Raw genomic sequence first — 20,672 nt, 5'->3', positions numbered from 1 at the left:
AATGATATTCAGCTCTTAATTACAGCTACAGAATGTCAATAATTTGTGTCACCAAACTCTTATCATTCGTAACAAAGAGCAAAAGTTCGGAGGCGTGTAAGGAACGCTCTAATTGTAACTCCATCGTCACTGTTGGCTTTTGTCACTAAAAATGGTAACTAATAGGGGCAATAGTCACGCAAAATTTAGTAACTACTGCTCTTTTTTTTTTTTTTTTTGGAAGTTGAGAAGAAAACCTTAACTGGAATTGAATTTGTCATAGAAACTACTCAAGAAACCATCAAAGTCCACAACTTTTGTATTTCCTACCAAATCAAAGAATTTTCCTTCCAAAAAAAACAACTATAGGTTGAAGACTTGCATAAAGAATTACAGTGGACCCTATTATTCAGTGTCCTTTTTATTTAATTGATAAAATCAAATTTGTGTAGTCCTTAATTGAATGCAAAGTTTAGGTGTGACATTAACCCAAAAAAAAAAAAAAAATTCTAGGTGGTATTTACACACAACCTCTTTAGTCCAGGTGGTATATGTGCAAAAACCTCTTCTTCTTTTTTAAATACAACGATAGTCTAAATTACTCTAAATTAATCTAATATACTAAATAGGAGGATTCAAACTTTGGTACAAAGAGGTTAGGCTCACTATCCTAGTTAACTGGCCTAATTCACGTTTTTTTGTTTGGTTTTGGGGGCCTTACATCATTATCTTTTCTGTGCAAGCCGGGGGTGTTTGTTGGCCATAAGCTTCAACTTCTACGTTTGAGCATGCTGATACACCCGATCCTTCAAGACCATTGTAATTTAGGTTGATGTCCGTCAGCTCAATCTCCTGGCAGGGTGAAGTTTGGCTACATTTGAGAGTAACAACATATTTTGTGCTTGAAGTTCCCCAAATGTTTTTAAACTTAACATCTTTAATCTGAACTTTGGAGAATTCCTGCACACAATAAAAAAAGCAATTAACCCAATTGTATACATTTATAATCAACTATATTTATCCTCATTAAAGCTTTCCATTTCTATCATCAATCTCTTAACAACTTTGGTTCCCACGCAGCTTCTATGGAACGAATGAGTTGATGATAGAAAGTAACGGAATGATTTTAATGAGCATATATATCTGGAAGGGAATCAATTTCAATTCTTAACATTTTAATTAAAATAATTAATCATAGGTATTAACTCACATGTCACATAGTTTATAGTTATCACTTACCTCTGCATTGCAACTACGAGAAGGGCAATATTGTTGATCGATGATGATAGGGTTTTCGACATTATCCATTTCAATGTTCTCAACGTTAAGATGTGAAACTGTGCCTGCTTCAGAGGGAGCCCATGTTTTGACTCTCACTCCATTTTGAGTGCCGACGAAACTGCAGTTTCTTATGTCCACGAATGAAACATCGTCACCATCAACCTTGCCAAGGCTTCCAATGCTGATTCCGTGGCCCGGTCCACAGCGAACGCCGCTAATGTTCACGTTGTTTGTTCCGGTGCTAAAGGATATGCAATCGTCGCCAGTGGCGATCACCGAGTCCAAGATCTGGATATTGTGTGATGAACCAAGGTGGATGCCGTCGGTGTTGGGGCTGTCGCCGGGAGCTGATATCTTGATGTTGCTAATTGTTATGTTTTGGGATGCGAAAATGTTGATGTGCACGTTCTTGCTGTTGATCGATGTTATGCGATCTATGCTTGCATTAGTGACGAAATCCAATCGCAGTGACTGACCAAAAAGAAAAGAGGAAACACAAACATTAGAATGGGCATACATATTAAAAAGAAATAATGCTAACAAACTCATATTTTCTAACCGTAATACTTTCCCACATTATGTGAAAAAAATACAGTCAATTAAATTTGATTACAATAATTATGCGTAATTTTAAAACATACATGAACTACATTTTAAAATGTTAAGTCTCTCCATATCAATTCAACATTTTGTTGTGTTTGGTTATTGAAGAAGTTTTTTACTTATATATATTCAACACATCGTTGCTTTGTACATCAAATAATATCTATGCTTGTTCTATATAAAAAATAATAAGTCTCTCCACAATCATATTTATGAATAAAGTATGTAAATCTCTAATAGAGAAAGAGAGCGTTTATACGAGTATATCTTAACTCTATTAGAGAAGTAATTCATATCGTAGTTCATTGCACTCTCTTAGCAATACTTAATTAGAAAAATTCATAAAAGCTCATTTCTCATGCAAGACCATGATACAGTGACATATATTTTGAACAAATCAAGCGCAAGAACTTACAGTAGGAAGTCGCTTGCATTGTGGATTTTTCAAGCAGTCGTTGAAGGGCCAAGCAGAGGGTCCTTGTCCATCAAGTGAACCACCACCATTGATTACCAAGTTATCAACGTATTGGAAGGCGATCCAATGGTCGATATCAACCGAAGATTCCAGCTCCTCGGGAGCCAGTAGGGTCCCCTCTATCTGCACCCCAATTGGTCCCTTGCATCCCCCATACAAAACCACTGGTTCCACAAAGTATGTCCCGGTTGGAAATAAGACCACACCACCTCCATTGTTTTGGCAAGCTTGATTCCATACATCAGTGAAAACCTAGAAATAAAAATTAAAAATAAAATAATTAATTAATTAGACTAAACAAATTTACATCTTCATCATAATCTTAATTCTGGATTAAGATAAACTCATAACAATTACCTTGCTGTTATCAGTTTTTCCATCCGTAACGCCGCCGTGATTCATCACATCAAAAACTGCTTGCTGAGCTCCAACTTTGACAATGGATACTAGCAAGAACACTAGGCAAACAAATTGCACAAATTTGGAGCCCATTTTTCTGCAAGTGTTCAATTCATATGTCTACAATGCATATGCGTTTTTTTTATAGGCTGTTTGTGCATATAGAAATGGAATGGTACTGCCAAAAGATTTTTTTTTTTTTTTTTTGCTTTAATTAATTAGCTTGTTTTAAGGGGGATTAATCGCAAATTAAATTTTTTTATTTTTTATTAATTTGCTTATATTTGATATGTATCAGAAGAAAGGCTAATTGTAAGGTTGATTTTAAGCCTAAATTTATTGAATATGATAGCATTACTGCCTATGGTACGCTTTCTTCTTCTTCCAACATAGACGTTTTTGTAATTTTTATTTTTTTTCTTTATAAAGGAGATTTGATTTGCTATTAGAGAAAGTCAACGTATATGCTGGAAGACAAAACAAATTTTGAATTAAATCCTCTTCTTTATTAGATATATATATATATATATATATATGATCAATTAAATTTATTTAACTTTTTCTTTTATGATTTATTAACACTTTAAAAAACACTGTTAATTAAATTTTTTTTTATTAAAATACACTTTATTGATTTTATTGATGTGGCATGTGATATGGACATGCCATATCATGAGGTACAGAAATATAAGATAAAAATGTGGTAAGTGTAACATTTCTCAATATTATATATTCTTTTGTAGACGACAACACAATCTCGTGGGACTTCAACTCAAATATGTTCTTATTACTTTTTTGACAATTAGTATTATAATGTTGTATTGGTACAAGCGATATTAGGGAAGGAAGAATCAAGTGCAGGACATTACAATAGGAGTAGGGTAATTATATACATATATGTATATATATTATGCTTTAACTCCAATCACTCACTTAATTATTTCAAGGGCTTAATTAAATCCCACCCTACTAATTAATTTCCTGGACTCCTATCATAACCTCTTTGTGCAAAGTCAACACGCATGCATAAAAATGGGTATTGAACCAGAAATACAAAGAAATTAATGTGAGTGATTCTCTCTACAAAGGGCAACACACATGTATAAATGAAGGTTGCCCGTAAGTCGGTGGCAATGAATCAATGGCAATAGATAGCCTTTTTAGAACATCAACTTGAGTCATGGCTTCAAATGAGCTTGTATTTCCTTCGTACTATTCATAAAAGCAAATTACAACATAAATCCTTGAACAATTAGGATCTGATCTATTTATTTTTTTCCCAATGTTAGAAAGAGACGGGGAAACTCACACACAGGGACCCCAGGACTATTTGCGAGCACACCAAAAGTTTGGGCCAATTCAACTAACACCCCGTTGATAATTAGGATCTGATACCGATCAGTTCCAAATTCCAATCTTCTGTTTAACTTTCTCTTGTCTTTTCTTTTTTTTCTGTTTTTTCTTTTTTGTTAAAGGGTAAAATGAAAGCATTTAGGATAAATTTGATTTTTTTGGGTTAGTGAGCAATTTAGGGTCCATTTAGAACGTGCCAAAATTAAAAAGAAAGGGTTTTACAATCCCAATTTTCCATATTTCTTAGTACAAACAGACCAAAGAATATCTCACGAGTACAATTACACCCACCAAAAACAAATAAAAAGAAAAGATCAATTCCGATGATGATGATATGATATCTACTTCTACGTGGTTTCAGAGTCTCTGTATCCTTAATTTACGAGGAGAGGAAGAATGAGCATTACCTACAACATCAAATGCCTGAATACACAGCTGTTCGGTAATAAAATTAACGATGAAAAATAAAAAAATAAATGATCAGCCCTGTATATTCTTTCGGCAAAAAGCTCCAAGCAAGAGCAATGAGATGGGAAAGTTACAAGACCGCAATTTCAGAGCAAGAAAAGAGTGGCAATAAGCATAGCCAGACTTGAGAGAAAGAAGCCAGCAGCAATCTTAGGCTGCCTGTTCGGTGGCGGTGGAGCTCCTACTGTAGAACTACCAGTTGGGCCAGGAGCTAGGCCTGGTTCAACTGAAGGCAAAGGTGGCTCGATCACATCAGTAGCTGTAAGGGGTGGATTTGGGGCCTCTGCAGGTGGCAAGTAATCAGCAGTCACAACTTGTATCAAACTGGCTGCCTGAACGGGGGTCATGTAGCTAGGTGGTACTTTTTCACTTAAACACCGGTTCCCTACAACAATCACGCACCAAAATATTAGTTACTATTGATCAGCACACATGGATAGCCCTTAAGACAGCTTATTTCACCCCAAATGATGCCTCAAACAGTAAAAAATATATAAAAGGACAAGCTATAAAAAATTGCTGTTAGTGATAAATTCTTTATCTATATTTTAATAAGCATAAAACTGACTTGGTAGAATATCTGAGGCATAAGAGCACTTTATAACACCAACATATATTAAGTTTCCCGAAATTTAACATACATTTGATCACTTGAAAGGTTAATTGCATCAAAATGTCACAGTAATACCACAAGAACAATGGATTTGCAGAACAATAATAAGCTACAGAGTGCTAATGCATCCAACATCATTCAAACAGCAAACGATTGTATAGAAGTACACACTTACTTTTGTATCTCGCAGCCGTTTTTGGGAAGTCCGTGATAACACCATCAATATTGACCGCCAAGACAAATGAATTGATCTCCACAGTTGGATCTGAGAAGAAGTCCCATGCTTGAGATACAAACTCATTGCTGAAGAGTTCAACATAAACCGGAAGCTTGGCTGCTTTTAGTTTTGGTACAACATCAGTTACTCTAGTGATGAATGCCTGAGTTTCAGGAAAGATAGAGGCCTTGTTGATGACCACAGAATCAGCAAACTTCTTGATGTCCTCAATAGATGAACTAAGGGCATCACCAATATTCTCTTCAATCTTGTAAACACGTCCATAATTGGTTTTCTCTTTAAATTTCATTAGAACAGAACTATTAGTGGACTGAATCTTGACATCTGGCGCTGTCCAATTATCCAAACCAGCTTTTCTCAATGCAGCAATGACTTTATCAGTTACACTTAATCCCTGCTCCTCTGCAAGATACGTTGCATGCTGAAAGAAAACAGTACTATAAAATGTCACCATCATAAGAAAGCTTTGAATATGGGTAGCAATGCACAAAAGTCACTTTGGACCATAAAGAGAGAATTTTGAGCATCAAGCCAGCCCACTGTTCAAATCAAATGACTGTAGATGAGACATTTACAATGTAACTCCACTTGTATCAGCCATATTTGCAACCATTAGTTAGTTCACTCAGATCCACCTAGTTCAATAAGATCCCCAAGCCCATGTTTGAAGTTGTAAGGAAAGTAGCACAGGAAGAGAAAGAAGAGAGAATGACAATGACATAGTCATGGTAGACACAGTGAAAGTTTATTTGGAGTCCCAATTAGGAAAAAGATATACTGAATCTTCGAACAATCAAAGCATGAAATGATAGACCAAGCAGTGAAATTTTGAGAAAATACCGACCTCTATGCCGATCAGGACACCAGAGAGAGAGCTCGATTTCTGTGCCAAGGTCAAAAAATCAGATAATGTCAAGTACTTGCCAGCATTTTTGGTCCTTGGACTCCGGTACAATGTGTACGTTGACCAGGGATTTGATATAATTGCTGCAGTTAAAACAGGAAACAACTAAAATTTAACACAGGAATGTAAAATTATTGTTCAAGAAAAAAGTTCTTGTTCATGAATTCTTCTGAGGTACAATTAATAGAATATGCCAGTTGAGTAGTACAGGTAAACATGTAAGAGCAAAATTAGAAGAGTGGTGAGGACAAACATTCTTGAAAGGGTCTCTCTACATGGAATATAAGGATTTAGGACGCCAAGCCAAGTTTTCATGTGTGTTCTTCCTCTGGAGTCCACAGTACTTAGAAGATTCTTACCACTTATGTGTAAAGTAAAAACAGAGTAGCACTCAAGACATACAACTGTATTAGAAAGTTGGTAGGCTTTTTTCCAGTAAATCATTTAGAAGAAAAAAGGAAGAATATTTATCCCCAGTCTCCGATATAAAAAAAAAAGTAAAACATTTTACCTCGAGTCCAACCATAATGTGTGAAATGAATTTACGTACGACATCTCTTATACCCTAAAAGATTCTATGGTTTGTGAAGAGATCAGAGAAATAAATCAAACAATAAAAGTTGAAGGCACCACACTGAAAAGCAAGCAAATGAAATTCTATTTCAACTTACGGGTCAGGCTTTTAATGTCTTCCCATGTTAGGCTAAACGTATATATTCCACTGCCAGCCTTAATTTTTGGAATAACTGTTGTGAGGTTGCTAAACCTTGATTGAGCAACTGTTGTGCTATCTATAAGATTTATAGAGCTCGAGCAAAATGGTATGCCATCCCTGGAAATTTGGACGGGACAATCAAGTACATCTACACCATCTGCAATTGCTTTTGAGTATGCCAAGTCAGTACAACTAGGGAAGTCTCCACTTGCACCATATTTCGAGATAACCAAAGGCTTGGCTGGAGCATGAGAAAGATGAAAGGATAGATTAGCAATAATGCTCAGATGTTTGTGCACATCAATAAAATATAGAATTAGACCAAGTGAAAATCAGCTAAAACAATGGCATACCTTGTCCTGAAGCATTATTTCCAAGGTGAGCAAAACAATCTGCAGTAGTTAAGAGATAACACCGTCATCAAGCAGAACTTTAATGCTTAAATTGGAATGAGCAACAAAAATTTAGCACTTGCACTATGACTCCAAGATATCCTTGTGATCATCTGAGAAGCATCTATAACTACCTTACATAAGTTAGAAACGGGATCCTTGTAGAAAAAAATTGTTCATAATATGCTGCATTAGAAAAATATAATTTTCTTTCAAAGGGTATTTGGTAAAAGATAAAAAAATAATAATCCAATACTTGAAAATTTGCACATAATAACATGTAGCTTAGCACAATTCTTATGAACAGGAAGAAAATAAGTTACCTATGGCCTCTGATGGAGTTATTGGGAAGTCAGACAGCACACCATCAACACTGAAATCACCATTGTCAACAAAATTCAGGTACTCAGACACTGGATCGTAACTGTAATTGTAGGCTAAAGGTACATCATTTACAAAATCTGATGCAAACACGGTTAGCCCTGCTTTATGAGCATCCAAAACAATTGAAGTGTGAGGTTCTAAATAAAGATCTGTGGTGACCGGCCATATGTAAGTTTTGGGAATTAGAATTCCTGAGGCAAATGTCTTGATATATGTGAGATTCTTTAATAGAGAACCATAATTTTGCTTGGTTGAAGGCTCTGTGTCATCTTGTCCCAGAAACCGAAAGACCAGCTTTGTTGCACTTGGACTAACACGTGCTTTAATACTGTTCAGGAAGGCCACCTCTGGTGATGAGATATAATTGACAACCACTTTTCTAGATACAGAAAGCACATAGTTTCTCATACTCAAGTTGTGTTGTGAGAAGAATATATCGTGCTGCAAAAGCATTAGAGAAAATAAGTTGCTTCAAACAGATTACAAATCTAAATGAAAAGGTTAAAACAAAAATCCACAAGTTTAAAGACGGGAGAGCTGTAGTGTATCATATACCTGAACATTCAACCATAAGCCTGGTGGTTTCAGTTGCGTAGCCACATCTTCGACAGTGAGAATTGGGTACAAATTGCCATCAAACTTATTAGTTCGAGAATATATCCCTTGAGTAACTGTATGGGTAACAAGTAATCAGTGAGAAATTATTGAGCATGCCACCAAAAAGACGTAGTTAGCATATATACATTTCTAATGCCATAATAGATAGTAGTGGGGGAGGAGGGATGTGATACACATTCCATATGATATTATTATATACTGTATACTGTATATGTATATGACATATTTGTTTTAAGACTAATTATATTATGCACCATAATAACAAATACTATATCATATGTATATCTGACATAACATGTTTGGATTTTATTAAAATGATTTTGGATTCTTATTGAGATTTTTAGGTTTCTAACAAGGGTTAGGTTTAGTAGTAAATTTTTACCTCACTTAGTTTGAAAAGTCAACTTGAAATTAAATTGAACAGTAAATGACATGGCATCAGTCTTAATACCAAAGTAAAACTAGAGACCTTCCAATAAAAATCCCTTAACAGATTTAAGAAATAAATAAGCTTGGATGCAACGTGGATATTCGGTGATTGGTGTGGAAACTGTAAGAGCATCCACAGTTGGGGGGGGTGTATTTTCGGGGGTGTAAAGCCACTTTTACATTCCCTTTACACCTCCGGGGGGTGTAAATACATATTTTTGCTCCAATGGGAAACGATGTAAATCTAAGATGTATAATTTTTCCTCTCTTTTCTCGAGTGGGTCCCGCCTGCAAAACATGTAAAAATAGATGCAAATGTGCATTTTATTTTACATCTCCATGGTGGTGATGTATGCTTACAACCCTTTACATCTCCCCATTGGAGATGATTCCGGTGACAAGGGGTGTATATTTAACATACACCCTCCCATTGTGGATGCTCTAAGATAAGAGCTACCACAAATATCAATTGCATCACTTGATATAGGGCAAGCTATGATGATTCACTTGAATGTTTTAAAAACTCTAAAAACAAACAATTCAGAGTTCCAAAATGACAGGGAAAAATATGATAGAGGAACATGGCCAGCTAATTCTTGCAAGGGTTCAGAGTGGCCCATTTGCTCTGAAGAAGACAGGAAAAAAGTTAAATTCACTTGTGGGACTTGGTGAAGGCCTCTCAATCATTTGTACCATGATGGACTCATACACATAAATGGAAAAAAAATCATTTCCTTAAAAACAGCATGAATAAAGCATATCCTTCAATTTCCAAATAAATTGCACATGCAAGAGAGTGTTAAGATGACCATTAACAATATAAGGGAAACAGATTCAGACAATTTGCACTCACCAAAGACATTTGCTAGGTCATTGAGAGTATAATCCACAGAAAACCATCCATGGGTACTAGCCCCATTAACTAAGTAAGTCTTATCCTTTTTTGCAAAAACATCTTGAACATCAGAATTATTATTCAGCAAGATATCTGGAAAGCAAATTCCAGCTTCATCCTTTGTTAACTGAACGTCACACCATAAGACCACATCAGGTACACTCGTGATCAATGCCAAACTGAACGCAGCTGAACTAAAACCAGGAAAGAGCCCTGAAAAGCCACCACGTGCTATGACCAAAGGAGCATCTCCTGCAAACCAGATCAATCCAGTTAGTTCACTGAACATAAAGTGGAGGGAAAAATACTACATATGTTTGTTGTTCTTATTTTTCGGTCTGAATCCTACATACGTTTGATGATGCAAAAATTGTACTACAATGTAAACTCCCAATTGGGAGCAGTAATAAATTCCAGCAATGCTTTCCATCTCCGACCACTGGAAATTATGACAACTTTTAAAATATCGTCTCTTCAGGATGTTTACAATTAAAAGGGACTGCAGTTTAAAATACTTGTTTCACAATTCCTGAAAATCAAGATATTTACGAAAACCCAATTTTATCACAATGTCATTTTCAGCCTCTCTGTTTATAAAACCAAGAAGCCTTTCTTTCCGCTGCCAAAAAAAAAAACCAAGGGGAGAAAGCTTTACCCCAAAAAAAAAAAAAAACAAATGCAAAGCTCTCGAAGTTTCCTCTCCTTTGAATAATGAATTTGCAAACTTTTATTCCCGATATGCAAGAAGCAGTAGACTTAATTTCAAACACTGGTAGTGAATTGCTTTAAACATGCACACTCATTATATATAGATACCGAACAACTAGTTTCTATTTTTTCCCTCACTTTCATAATTTGAGAACCAACGGAACAAAACCGTCAACAAAATCCGAAATAATAAACAAAACTCAAATTTCCGTTTCAGAATTTCCTCCATTTTCCCAGCAACCAAAGGCAAAATTAAAACCGAGGAGAAAATAAAAAATACAAGCAAAATACACGAAAGCAAGAGAGCCACACTCACAGAGAGAGAAACCTGAGAGCAGAAGATTATGGATGCTTACCGCTAAGTGTTTTCCATTGACTAGTGGAGTTAGATCCCTTAGCAGAGACCAGAGCAACCACTGAGTGGAGAAGAAGAGCTAGCACAACCAGAGCGCGTGAGTTAAACATTGCCGGAGAGGCCTCGCCGGCCGGTGACAGAACTCAACAACTTCCGGCGATCTCCAAACGGTGTCGTTCAGTTCAGGTCTTCTTGGAAAATGTGTGAGATTTGCTCAGCTCAGAGAAAGAGAGAGTTGAGAGTAGAGAGAGAGAGAGAGAGAGAGAGAAGAGGTTAATGAGCTCTGCTGAACCTTTTCAGGCTGGCTTTTCCGGGCCTTTACTTATATAATTTTTATTCGTAATTTATTTTTTTGTAATTAATAAATTAAATTAAATTAATGTTTGGTTTGTTGTATTGGTTTAATTTAATTAAACGAAATGTTTACATCAAATGAAGAACCTGGTCTAATTACTACGCGCTTCCACGTTGTTTCAGTGAGCGAGCTGAGCCGGCTTCGGTGAGCCGGGAGCGCAATAGGCCTCAACGGTCTTTGTCGGAACTTGGCCTCATTTTGAGGAGTTCAATTTTCCTGTTTCCATTTCTCCTGTTCCCAACCTGTTTCCTTCTTACTTTGTTGACATGTGTCCTCTAACTTAACAGAAGGTGAATTCTGTTAAGTGTCATTTTTACTAACAAAATATTAAATGTTAAAATAAATTTATTCAAAAGCGCGGCCACTTCATCTTCTCCGTCCCAGGCAGCGATGGCAGCATATCCAAATCCACAACTACGCCTTCATCTTTTATGGTCCATTCATTGCAACAAACATGCCCTCTCTCTCTCTCTCTCTCTCTCTCTCTGTGCACCGCCACACCAGATCCAGACCCTCACCACGTCCTCTGCCTCGACATTCCCGGGGTGGAGGGATATCCGATTCTTTAAGTCAAAGAAAACTCTTGTTTTTTCATGTGTGAGTGAGGATTGAAACTGGAAGGAAGTTGTTCTTCGCATGTCCCACAAATATTCTTCATGGCCTGGCTATTCCCAAATCAATGCAATCCAAAGACAACAACGCCTCCATGATTGCATCTATAAAAATAAAAAGGAATTGTCGCCACTGGGGTGGGGTGGTTGTGGTGGGTGCCGGTTGAGGTCCAGTGGGTGGCTGCTGCGTTTTATCTTTTACTTCAATTTTGAGTTTTTTTTATTTATAAATAATTTGATTCAAAGTTAACAGTGTTTTGTGGCATGTTAAGTGAGGACACATGTCAACAAAATAAAAAGGAAACAGGTGGGAACAGGAGAAATGGAAACAGGAAAATTGAACTCTGTTATAAATCTAGAGGAATTAGAGAGAGGGAATTGAGATACAGAGAGAGCATAGAAACTGATTTCTCATTCTGATATCTATGTATTACAAGTAGAAGGGGATGCCTTATTTATAGGCAAGCATCTTCTAATGGAGGTGGGCTCCACTATATATATATATATTACACTCCCCCTTGGAGACCACAAATGATATGGAATATGCCTCGTTAAAAACCTTGCCAGTAAAAACTCAGTGGGACAAAAATTGATCGAAGGGAAAAAGAGTACATAACTATGTGTAACATAAAATTCTGTGTATATTGACACGCGTGCGACACTGCCTCGTTAAAACCTTGCCAGGAAAAACCCAGTGGGATAAAAACCTGGACGAAGGAAAAAGAGTACAGTGTTTAAAGATCTTTATTGATAGCACGCTCCCCTTGATGCTTGACAAAATATCTTTAAGTCATACTGTTGATCACCTTTCTGAATATCGTAGTTGACACTGCTTCTGTGAATCAATCTTGAGCGACACTGCCTCGTTAAAACCTTACCAGGAAAAATTCAGTGGAATAAAAACCTGGATGAAGGAAAAAGAGTACAGTGTATGAAGGTCTTTATTAAAACCACGCTCCCCCTGATGAATATCTCCCCCAGAAAACTTCATGACTAGCTTTTTCAATATGCGACCATAGAAATTTCCAGAGTCCGCATATCTAATAACACTTGGGCTATTTGTAAGTTCACTCAAAAAAAAAAAAATATGCTCGTATATGGCGTTATGCTGAGATAGCATCAAATATGCCTCACATCATCCCAAAATGATGGTGATGGAGTTGAGCTCTATCTGGAAAATACGATATACGGTCCAATATACTTCCGGAAAATCCTTAAAGTGTCCAACGGATAATCCTCATAAAAATGCTTCAATACTTTCTTAGTATAAGCAAGAATCTCGTTGGCATAATGCTCGATTTTTAAGTCGAGACAAATATTTCGTGAATTCTGCAGAAGCTTTAATGTGTTGCAATCACATTATAATCAATGTACTCACTGAGGTAATTTATGCATATTAATATTGAGTACAAATTTTGTGCTTCAAGCACATGTCCTTTAGGGACTTGCTTTATGCAATGTCAATCCTCTCAACGGATTTTGTTTAAAAGGGATTAAACTTTATGACACATTATATAGCTTTTACCCAGCTATTTCTACATCTTTAGGAAATCGCTTCTGGCGATATGCTCCGTGCATTTAATAACCCTTAAAGATAATATGTTGGTCTCCGTAATTGTGTAATAAGGGGAGCACAATTGAATCTGTAAATATGAAGAAAACCCAACATTCCTTGTTTCTGCCAGAAACAGTGTGTCATACAAAGTAGGTATATTCCCTTTTATTCCGAACACCCAAGTATAAATTTCAGTATTAACATCTTTTGGGGTTCGTACTGTGGGTTTGTTCTTTCACGTTCATTCTCATCTATAATGGAATTACCTCATTCCATTTTGGCCAATAATATTGTCGACATTTAATAATTGAACGTGGTTCCAATCAACACAGCCCATTGATGATTTGAGTAGCTACTCCAAAACCAAAAATTGTCATTCATCAATTCATGATCCCACCATTCTCATGTGCATGCGCATGCATCAATTATAAGCATTTATTTGCCTTTTGGGTACCCAAGCCACTTCATGGGGCTTTTATTATGTGAAAATGTGGATTATAACCTCCATCGGAGCGTTATTTAGCAGTAGGGCGTGGATAATCTCTATTTAGGGAGGTGGAACATTTAGAACCCATATATCTGTCATGCTGCAGGCATGCCACAGATTAATACATACATGTCAATTAATTTATGAGACTTTAACCCATATTATGGGACTTTAACCCATATAATTTGCTACGCATTAGGCGTGCATAATATCAATATTGACATGTCAAAGGATTGTCCTTTCGGGACTTCAATCCACATCATTTGCTACGCAACAGGCGTGCATCATATTGATCACTGCTATACCCATATTCTGTTCTTATGGGACTTTAATCTGTGCAGTGTATTATCAATGTATCCAACTTGCAATCTGTAAAATTTGCATTGATAATTCATGGATACATACAAGCCATTCTTTTGGAACAGACTTATCTCCCTATTTGGTTACCTTTCAAGATAAAATATCAAATAAGTATATAAGCATATAATAACACAAATATTGCTTACATCCTTAGGTGGGAGAAACTTTTCTCAAGTATCATTCAAGCTCGTATCGGCCCAATAAATATAATGTAGCGCTTGATGATCTAGTTATATCCTGCAAGAGCAAAATCACAACTCTTTTCTCTGTCAAAAACAAATAACCCTCAGAGTTAGGATCACTCCATGGATTCTTTCTTCAGATGTTCATTCGAAAGAAATAAAATCTTATGAACAGAGAGTTATAAAAAGAGAAAAAATGCAAAAATAATGTGATATTGATTGCAAGAGAAGGTAAGCAATCAGGGAAGAAAGCTGGTGGGAGCAGACAACAAGCTCAGCAATCAAGGAAAGAAGCTGGTGGGAGCAAACGACAAGCTCTCATTTCTTCTAGTTTAGAAGAACTTCCGGAGATTAGAGCATAAGGTTGCCTACACAGTTCCCTGATGTGGCGGAAACGTGATCAGGGATAGTCTCGCTTCCTGAATGGATGATCAGAGATAGTCTTGCTTCTCAGGCATATTAAGTGCTCACTGATAAGAAAAACAAGTAGATATCGCATCACTAGGTATGGAGAAAACTGGATGTCTTCTGCAAAGAAAATTTCGTTAGTAACACATTTATACACAAATACAATGAATAGGTAGAACCGGTGAATTTCAAATTAACCATAGGAAAAATGCGAGATTCTCGGGATACTTTTGAAAAAGTAGCTCCGTGAAATCCGCAAAGCAAGATCGGCTTTTGACGAAAATAATACTTTGAAAACGCCGAAAGTGTCGACAAACATTAATGCAAGCCACGTGAAGTTTTGGAATCTGGGAAAGAAAAAGAGAATATGGGGATCCGAAAAGATATTAGGATCCTGAAAAACTGTAGCCATATTTCCTCCTATAGATATTGCCTTTGTAAAACTTGATTGGAGCAACTGTGTTGCAACTTAACTTCCTTCATTTTCTGAAACTTTAGTTTTCTTAAGACTTTCTTCGAAACCTTCTTTAAAAATGGCTTCCTCTTCTTCCTACCCAAATTATTTCAATTTAATTGATACTCCCACAACAACCAGTGACGCCAAAGTTTGGCGTCCATCCTTTGTATCCCAAAATCGTCATCTCACAGTTAATGATTCTGTGATAATGAATGATGCTACTGCTGTCATAGTAGCTAGGAATTTCATTACTCCAATGGATGAAATGTTGTTGACAGGGAGATCAGAGGAAGAGGCTATTGATGACTCAATGGTTTTTAGCATTCAGAGTGCTGCTTCTGTTTCTAACATGGCTGATCGTTTACGTGTCAGAGCAAACGAGGTTGAGAGGTTAACAATTGAAAATTCGTCTCTCCAAAGAATGCTTCATGAGTCTCAACAGGAGGTTGAGAAACTTAAAGGAGAGAATAATGCCTTGTTGAAACTGGTGAGTTCGTACTCTGTTGATACACTGAGAAGGCTAGACATGCTGCAGGTCTCCAATGAAAGAATTTTAGGAGACCACGAGAGGCTCATGGCAAAGCTTAAGAGGCGTTGTCCTCTTCCTGCAGAGGCTTCCAGAACATAATGTAATTTTATAGATTTTACAGGGCCTGCACATTCATTGCAGGTGGAAAAAATCTATATGTTGTATGTTCCTGTTATAATAATCGCGCACATTCTTAAACTTGCACCTGTGGTTTTTACGTCTTTTCAAAATGACGGTTTGGAACCTTGTGCCTTATAGATTCAAATAACCACATCGACGCTCCCGAATTTCATATTTCAACGTATGGGAGCCCGGAACTTTTGGCCTGGGCTAAACACAAACTCAGAATTTATTTGCCCTTTTCAAATGGACATGAAATATGAATTGAGTAAAAGCTACGATAATATCGCAATATAGTAGTGAAGAGCATTAACTACTATATACCCACAATCTCAAATTCGGGATTTCTCATATATTTGAATCCATGAGCTTCCAGCCCAGATATAACAAAATGTGAGGGGAGCCTCAATTCATCATTCTCTTATGCCAAAGAAATTGTGGCGTACCACAATTTGCAATAATACCTCAAGGGTTGTCCATTTAATTGTTGGAACTTCAGGTTCTCAACACTGTTAGATTTTGAACCTCAAGCCAAAATCACATGTTCTCATGGTATGGACATTCAATCCCCTTAGATTTTGAACTTCGGGCCAAAATCACATATTCTCATGGTATGGACATTTTTACAATTTTCTGTACATATTTCTGGACTTCAAGCCCTTACATAATTGTCCATATCTTGAGGAACTTCTGGCATCTCATTTAATTGCTCATCCATGAGTTTAAGGAACTGCAGGTTCCCTTTTTGAATATAGTGACGGTTTACCCAAAATGGTTAATATTTATGTATACGTCACTATTCATCAAGTCATGAATACGTATCTATTCATGTGGACAGTACATTTGCCAGTACAGTTATCATCCATGTGTACGGCATTATGAACCAATACGGTACTGTTACATCATTAAGGAACCCCAGGTCCTTATTTACATGTCAGGAATCAAGGACCCTCAAGTTCAATCACATGTTTATAAAAATAGTACCAGAGAGACTGCCAGCTCTCATATTAATATCATCATCAAGGATCTTCAAGTCCTGATGTAATTGTATGATGAGGATCAAGGAACTTCTGGTCCTGATCTGCTTACTGTAAAAACTCATCATACAGCACAATTAATCCATAAAATAAATTGCTGGTAAATAAATTACTGGTATGGACGATAAACCCACACCATACTTTAAATAAATGTAAATGTGCGGTAAAATAAATTCATAAATTAAATTACTTGCTGTATGGACGTTAATCCCGCACCATACTTTAAATAAAATTAAATGTGCGGTAAATTAAATTCATAAATTAAATTGCTTGTTGTATGGACGTTAATCCCGCACCATACTTAAAATAAAATTAAATGTGCGGTAAAGTAAATTCATAAATTAAATTGCTTGCTGTATGGACGTTAATCCCGCACCATACTTTAAATAAAATTAAATGTGCGGTAAAGTAAATTGTGCTTGTATGGGCACTAATTCTGCTCCATACATTTAAATAAAAGTAAAGGCGTGGACGATAAACCCGCACCACCCTTTTAAATAAATACTGTTGTATGGGTAATAAACCTACACCATACAGTAAATATAATATATTATATTACTTTAAGTAAAAGTAAATTTGCGGTAAAGTAAAGGCAATTATTGGTGGGTTCTCATCAACACCACGATCAAATAGTATAGCAGATAATATTATTATCGTTTGTGGAAGGCATCATGCTTGTCTCTCAAATCAAATGCTTTCCACCTGTAATCTGCACACCTGCACCAATTGGTTTATTAAATACTGTAGAGGAATAATAAAGTAATAGAAAGCATAAAAAAAAAAATTTATTATTGTTTATTTTTCTTTCTTTCGGTGGATTTGCTATTGGATCTCCTTTTGCTTTCATCATTGCTGCGTGATATTCCTTTTGTTGAGCACTGAGAATAAAGAAAGTGACAGTGCTTGAAAATGGACTTAACCATGGCAGTGACCTCATCTTCCCTAATGGGTCTGAGAGCCTCGATCCTCTTGGGAGAGAAAATCTCCAGAGTGCACACCTTCCTCACTGAAACCCAGGCTATGGCTGACCTCACCGGATGAACAAGAGAAAGTCCAAATGCGATGGAGCCGTCCTCCTTCTTCTCACCCCCGTCGTTGTTCAAGCACTTTGCCGGAACCAATGGTGAGACCACAACCCAAGGTCTAGATGGGCTAGCCCAGCGTTGCCAAAAGTACTATGAAGCTGGTGCCAGGTTCGCAAAATGGCGTGCTGTCCTCAAGATTGGTCCCAATGAGCCATCTCAGCTGTCCATAAACGAAAACGCTAATGGCTTGGCTCGGTATGCTATCGTTTGCCAGGAGAATGGCCTAGTCCCCATCGTTGAGCCAGAGATCTTGGTTGATGGACCCCATGACATCGAGAAGTGTGCTGATGTGACCAGCAGACTCTAGCCTTGGCTTGATCTTGTACCAGCACCGGGAGCCATACAGAGGCAAGAGCCATACTCTTGGTTCCGCAATTGTATGGCTTTCATGTTGATCCCTGAAGCTGCAAGGTCCAAGTCTGTGACTCTGTGACCAGCAGACTCTCTCTCGCCTTTTTATTTGTGTTCTTACATTCTCGCTCTTAGAAAAATATGGCTCAGCAGAAGGTGGTCCTCAAGGTCATGACGATGACTGATGACAAAACAAAGCAGAAAGCCATTGAAGCTGCCGCTGATATATTTGGGATTGATTCAATAGCAGCAGATCTAAAGGACCAGAAGGTTGTTGTTGGCTTGGGGGTCTCGGCGCTGTTGGCTCGGTGTCGAGATCGGTAGAAGAAATGGAGGAGTTGGTGGGGGATGAAGGTGAAGGTAGCAGATCATTTCTCGGATCTAGCATTTTTCCTCTCTCTGTTTCTCTCTGCGTGTGTTGGTTTATCTGACTGGGTTTCATCAGAGAACTCAGCTGGTTAGAGAATCGTGCTGATAACGTGTTATAAATCTAGAGGAATTAGAGAGAGGGAATTGAGATATAGAGAGAGCATAGAAACTGATTTCTCATTCTGATATCTATGTATTACAAGTAAGAGGGGATGCCTTATTTATAGGCAAGCATCTTCTAATGGAGGTGGGCTCCACTATATATATATTTACAACAAACTCCATTTTGAGTGGAGCTGTTTTAGTTTAGAGCAGAGAAAAGGATCCAGAGTGGGAGGGCCTACATGTTTCGTCATGAGCCCCTACAACAATAAAATGACACCTCCCTCAGCAGATCAAAACCATTTCTACAACAATAAAATGACACCTCAATCAACTGGTCAACAGAGCTGCGTCGCGGCTCGAGCAAGCAGCCCAAGCCAGTTCGGTAGGCGCACCAATTTGATCATCCGCTGATTGGAGACAGCTAGAGTGGGGGGGCCCACAACTTAGGCATCACCACTCTGGCAAAGTCCACGTGGCGCCCAATCATTCGGTTACAAACCATGAGGTCAGCGGAACGGAACGCGCAACATGGTCACGTTCAAGGTGGGGACGCACAACGGAGCCCGTTTGCAAGCCAGAGCAACACAACTTGGGGTGGGTGGAGATAGATTTTGCATGTTACAACTTTATTTTAGAATTTTCTTCTTCTTTTTTTTTTTTTTTTTTTTTTAATATAGAGTCAGTTTAGCCTGGGATCAGAGCTATTGCCATTTGTCTTTTCGAAGTTGTCTTTATGCTTTGCGCTTCTTTATATTAAAATGGGTTATAAAAAGAAACTAGAAAATAAAAAAATAAAATTACATGACTAAAAATACCGAAATTTAAAATAACGGGATCTAAGGTGAAAAACACTAGAGGACCAAAAATGTAATTTGATCTAAAATTATTGTCATTTTCTTAATAATTTCATTAAAAAAACGCGATGTGATTGCGAGACGTAGAACAAGAACGATATAAACTCATCCAAATACTTTAATGGAAAAACGATCAGTGACAAAATTTTAAGATTTTTATTACAACTTTTACACACAAAACGCACAAGTTGTATGACTCATACGAACTCGTCCTCTCTAAGAATGATCGGCAGCTAACGTGCTGATTTAATACATATCTTTAACATATTTAAACGATAGTTGTAAGTTGACTAACCTAAGTTTGGCTATATAGCATGACCATGGTTTCAAACACCAAACAAAATATTCACTCGTTTTATAAGTAATTTTCTTTGAGGATAATTTAAACAAAATCTTATTAAATGACAACTGGACTGAAAAAACATAACAGCAAATGAGTTACAAGACAAGAAATGAGTTTGTATTGCAGAACCTTCCCAAAATAAGTCTTCTGCGGCCGACAAACCATCCTAAAATCAGTTCACATTATTCACAAATGCAAACTCTCTTTTTCATTTTAAATTTTAAATATTTTTTTTACTAATGCCCCTTATGATTAGCTGGCTGTATCACGAATGATCCAGCTAAAGAGTCGACAAGTCGACAGCAAGACCTAGTAGACTATAAATAAACCTAAAGTAGCTTTTGAACATAGAATCTCAGGTGCATTGGTAGATTGTTTTTAATCACTTGAGCTACAAATCATTTGTTGTTATCAACATGCAATTTAGCGAACATATCCGAAACATAAAAATAACATACAATCACAGTATACAAAGTGGTAGTGAGGAGGAGGGATGAAAGGCCATAAAGAGATCATGCTTTGGTGTAAATTGAATGGAAAGTGAAAAGAGATACTTTCTTTCCAATTTGTCACCTCAAATCAAAGTCTTTCTTTATAAATAAAACAACGAGCTTTATTTAGAGGAAATGGGTTCATGCTGCGAGTTTGTATCCAA

The 20,672-nt window shown here is 37.0% G+C and overlaps 3 protein-coding genes across 3 annotated transcripts; 1 reads left to right on the top strand and 2 right to left on the bottom strand.

The window, feature by feature from the left end:
* LOC109948639 (exopolygalacturonase-like) lies at positions 697-2,830 on the bottom strand. Its single transcript, XM_020562317.1, has 4 exons — positions 2,696-2,830; positions 2,279-2,590; positions 1,219-1,731; positions 697-939 (listed from the first exon to the last, which is right to left on the bottom strand). Exons 1-4 carry the CDS (start codon positions 2,828-2,830, stop codon positions 697-699), a joined length of 1,203 nt encoding a protein of 400 aa, XP_020417906.1.
* On the bottom strand, positions 4,293-11,119 carry LOC18780219 (glycerophosphodiester phosphodiesterase GDPDL3). The gene is made up of 9 exons (XM_007214583.2): positions 10,811-11,119; positions 9,705-9,998; positions 8,360-8,475; positions 7,744-8,245; positions 7,382-7,420; positions 6,985-7,269; positions 6,254-6,396; positions 5,347-5,830; positions 4,293-4,943 (listed from the first exon to the last, which is right to left on the bottom strand). Exons 1-9 carry the CDS (start codon positions 10,917-10,919, stop codon positions 4,645-4,647), a joined length of 2,271 nt encoding a protein of 756 aa, XP_007214645.1. The 5' UTR covers positions 10,920-11,119; the 3' UTR covers positions 4,293-4,644.
* LOC109948638 (fructose-bisphosphate aldolase 6, cytosolic-like) lies at positions 17,973-18,670 on the top strand. The gene is made up of 2 exons (XM_020562316.1): positions 17,973-18,284; positions 18,482-18,670. The coding sequence occupies exons 1-2, from the start codon at positions 17,973-17,975 to the stop codon at positions 18,668-18,670; spliced, it is 501 nt and encodes a 166-aa protein (XP_020417905.1).

The sequence above is a fragment of the Prunus persica genome, chromosome G4 (assembly GCF_000346465.2).
Source record: "Prunus persica cultivar Lovell chromosome G4, Prunus_persica_NCBIv2, whole genome shotgun sequence".
Classification (NCBI taxonomy): Eukaryota; Viridiplantae; Streptophyta; class Magnoliopsida; order Rosales; family Rosaceae; genus Prunus; species Prunus persica.
This window is presented reverse-complemented; position numbering and strand designations above follow the sequence as displayed.

Bases quoted from the DNA above. Each gene is read 5' to 3' on its own strand.
- LOC109948639 (XM_020562317.1), bottom strand. From the start codon at position 2,830: ATGGGCTCCAAATTTGTGCAATTTGTTTGCCTAGTGTTCTTGCTAGTA. The intron at 2,591-2,695 runs GTAATTGTTATG...TTTTATTTCTAG, and splicing joins GAAAAACTGATAACAGCAAG to GTTTTCACTGATGTATGGAA. The intron at 1,732-2,278 runs GTAAGTTCTTGC...CTTTTTGGTCAG, and splicing joins AATGCAAGCGACTTCCTACT to TCACTGCGATTGGATTTCGT.
- LOC18780219 (XM_007214583.2), bottom strand. From the start codon at position 10,919: ATGTTTAACTCACGCGCTCTGGTTGTGCTAGCTCTTCTTCTCCACTCA. The intron at 9,999-10,810 runs GTAAGCATCCAT...TCTGGTTTGCAG, and splicing joins TCAATGGAAAACACTTAGCG to GAGATGCTCCTTTGGTCATA. The intron at 5,831-6,253 runs GTCGGTATTTTC...GTTTTCTTTCAG, and splicing joins GTGTCCTGATCGGCATAGAG to CATGCAACGTATCTTGCAGA.
- LOC109948638 (XM_020562316.1), top strand. From the start codon at position 17,973: ATGGAGCCGTCCTCCTTCTTCTCACCCCCGTCGTTGTTCAAGCACTTT. The intron at 18,285-18,481 runs GTGACCAGCAGA...TCTCGCTCTTAG, and splicing joins ACATCGAGAAGTGTGCTGAT to AAAAATATGGCTCAGCAGAA.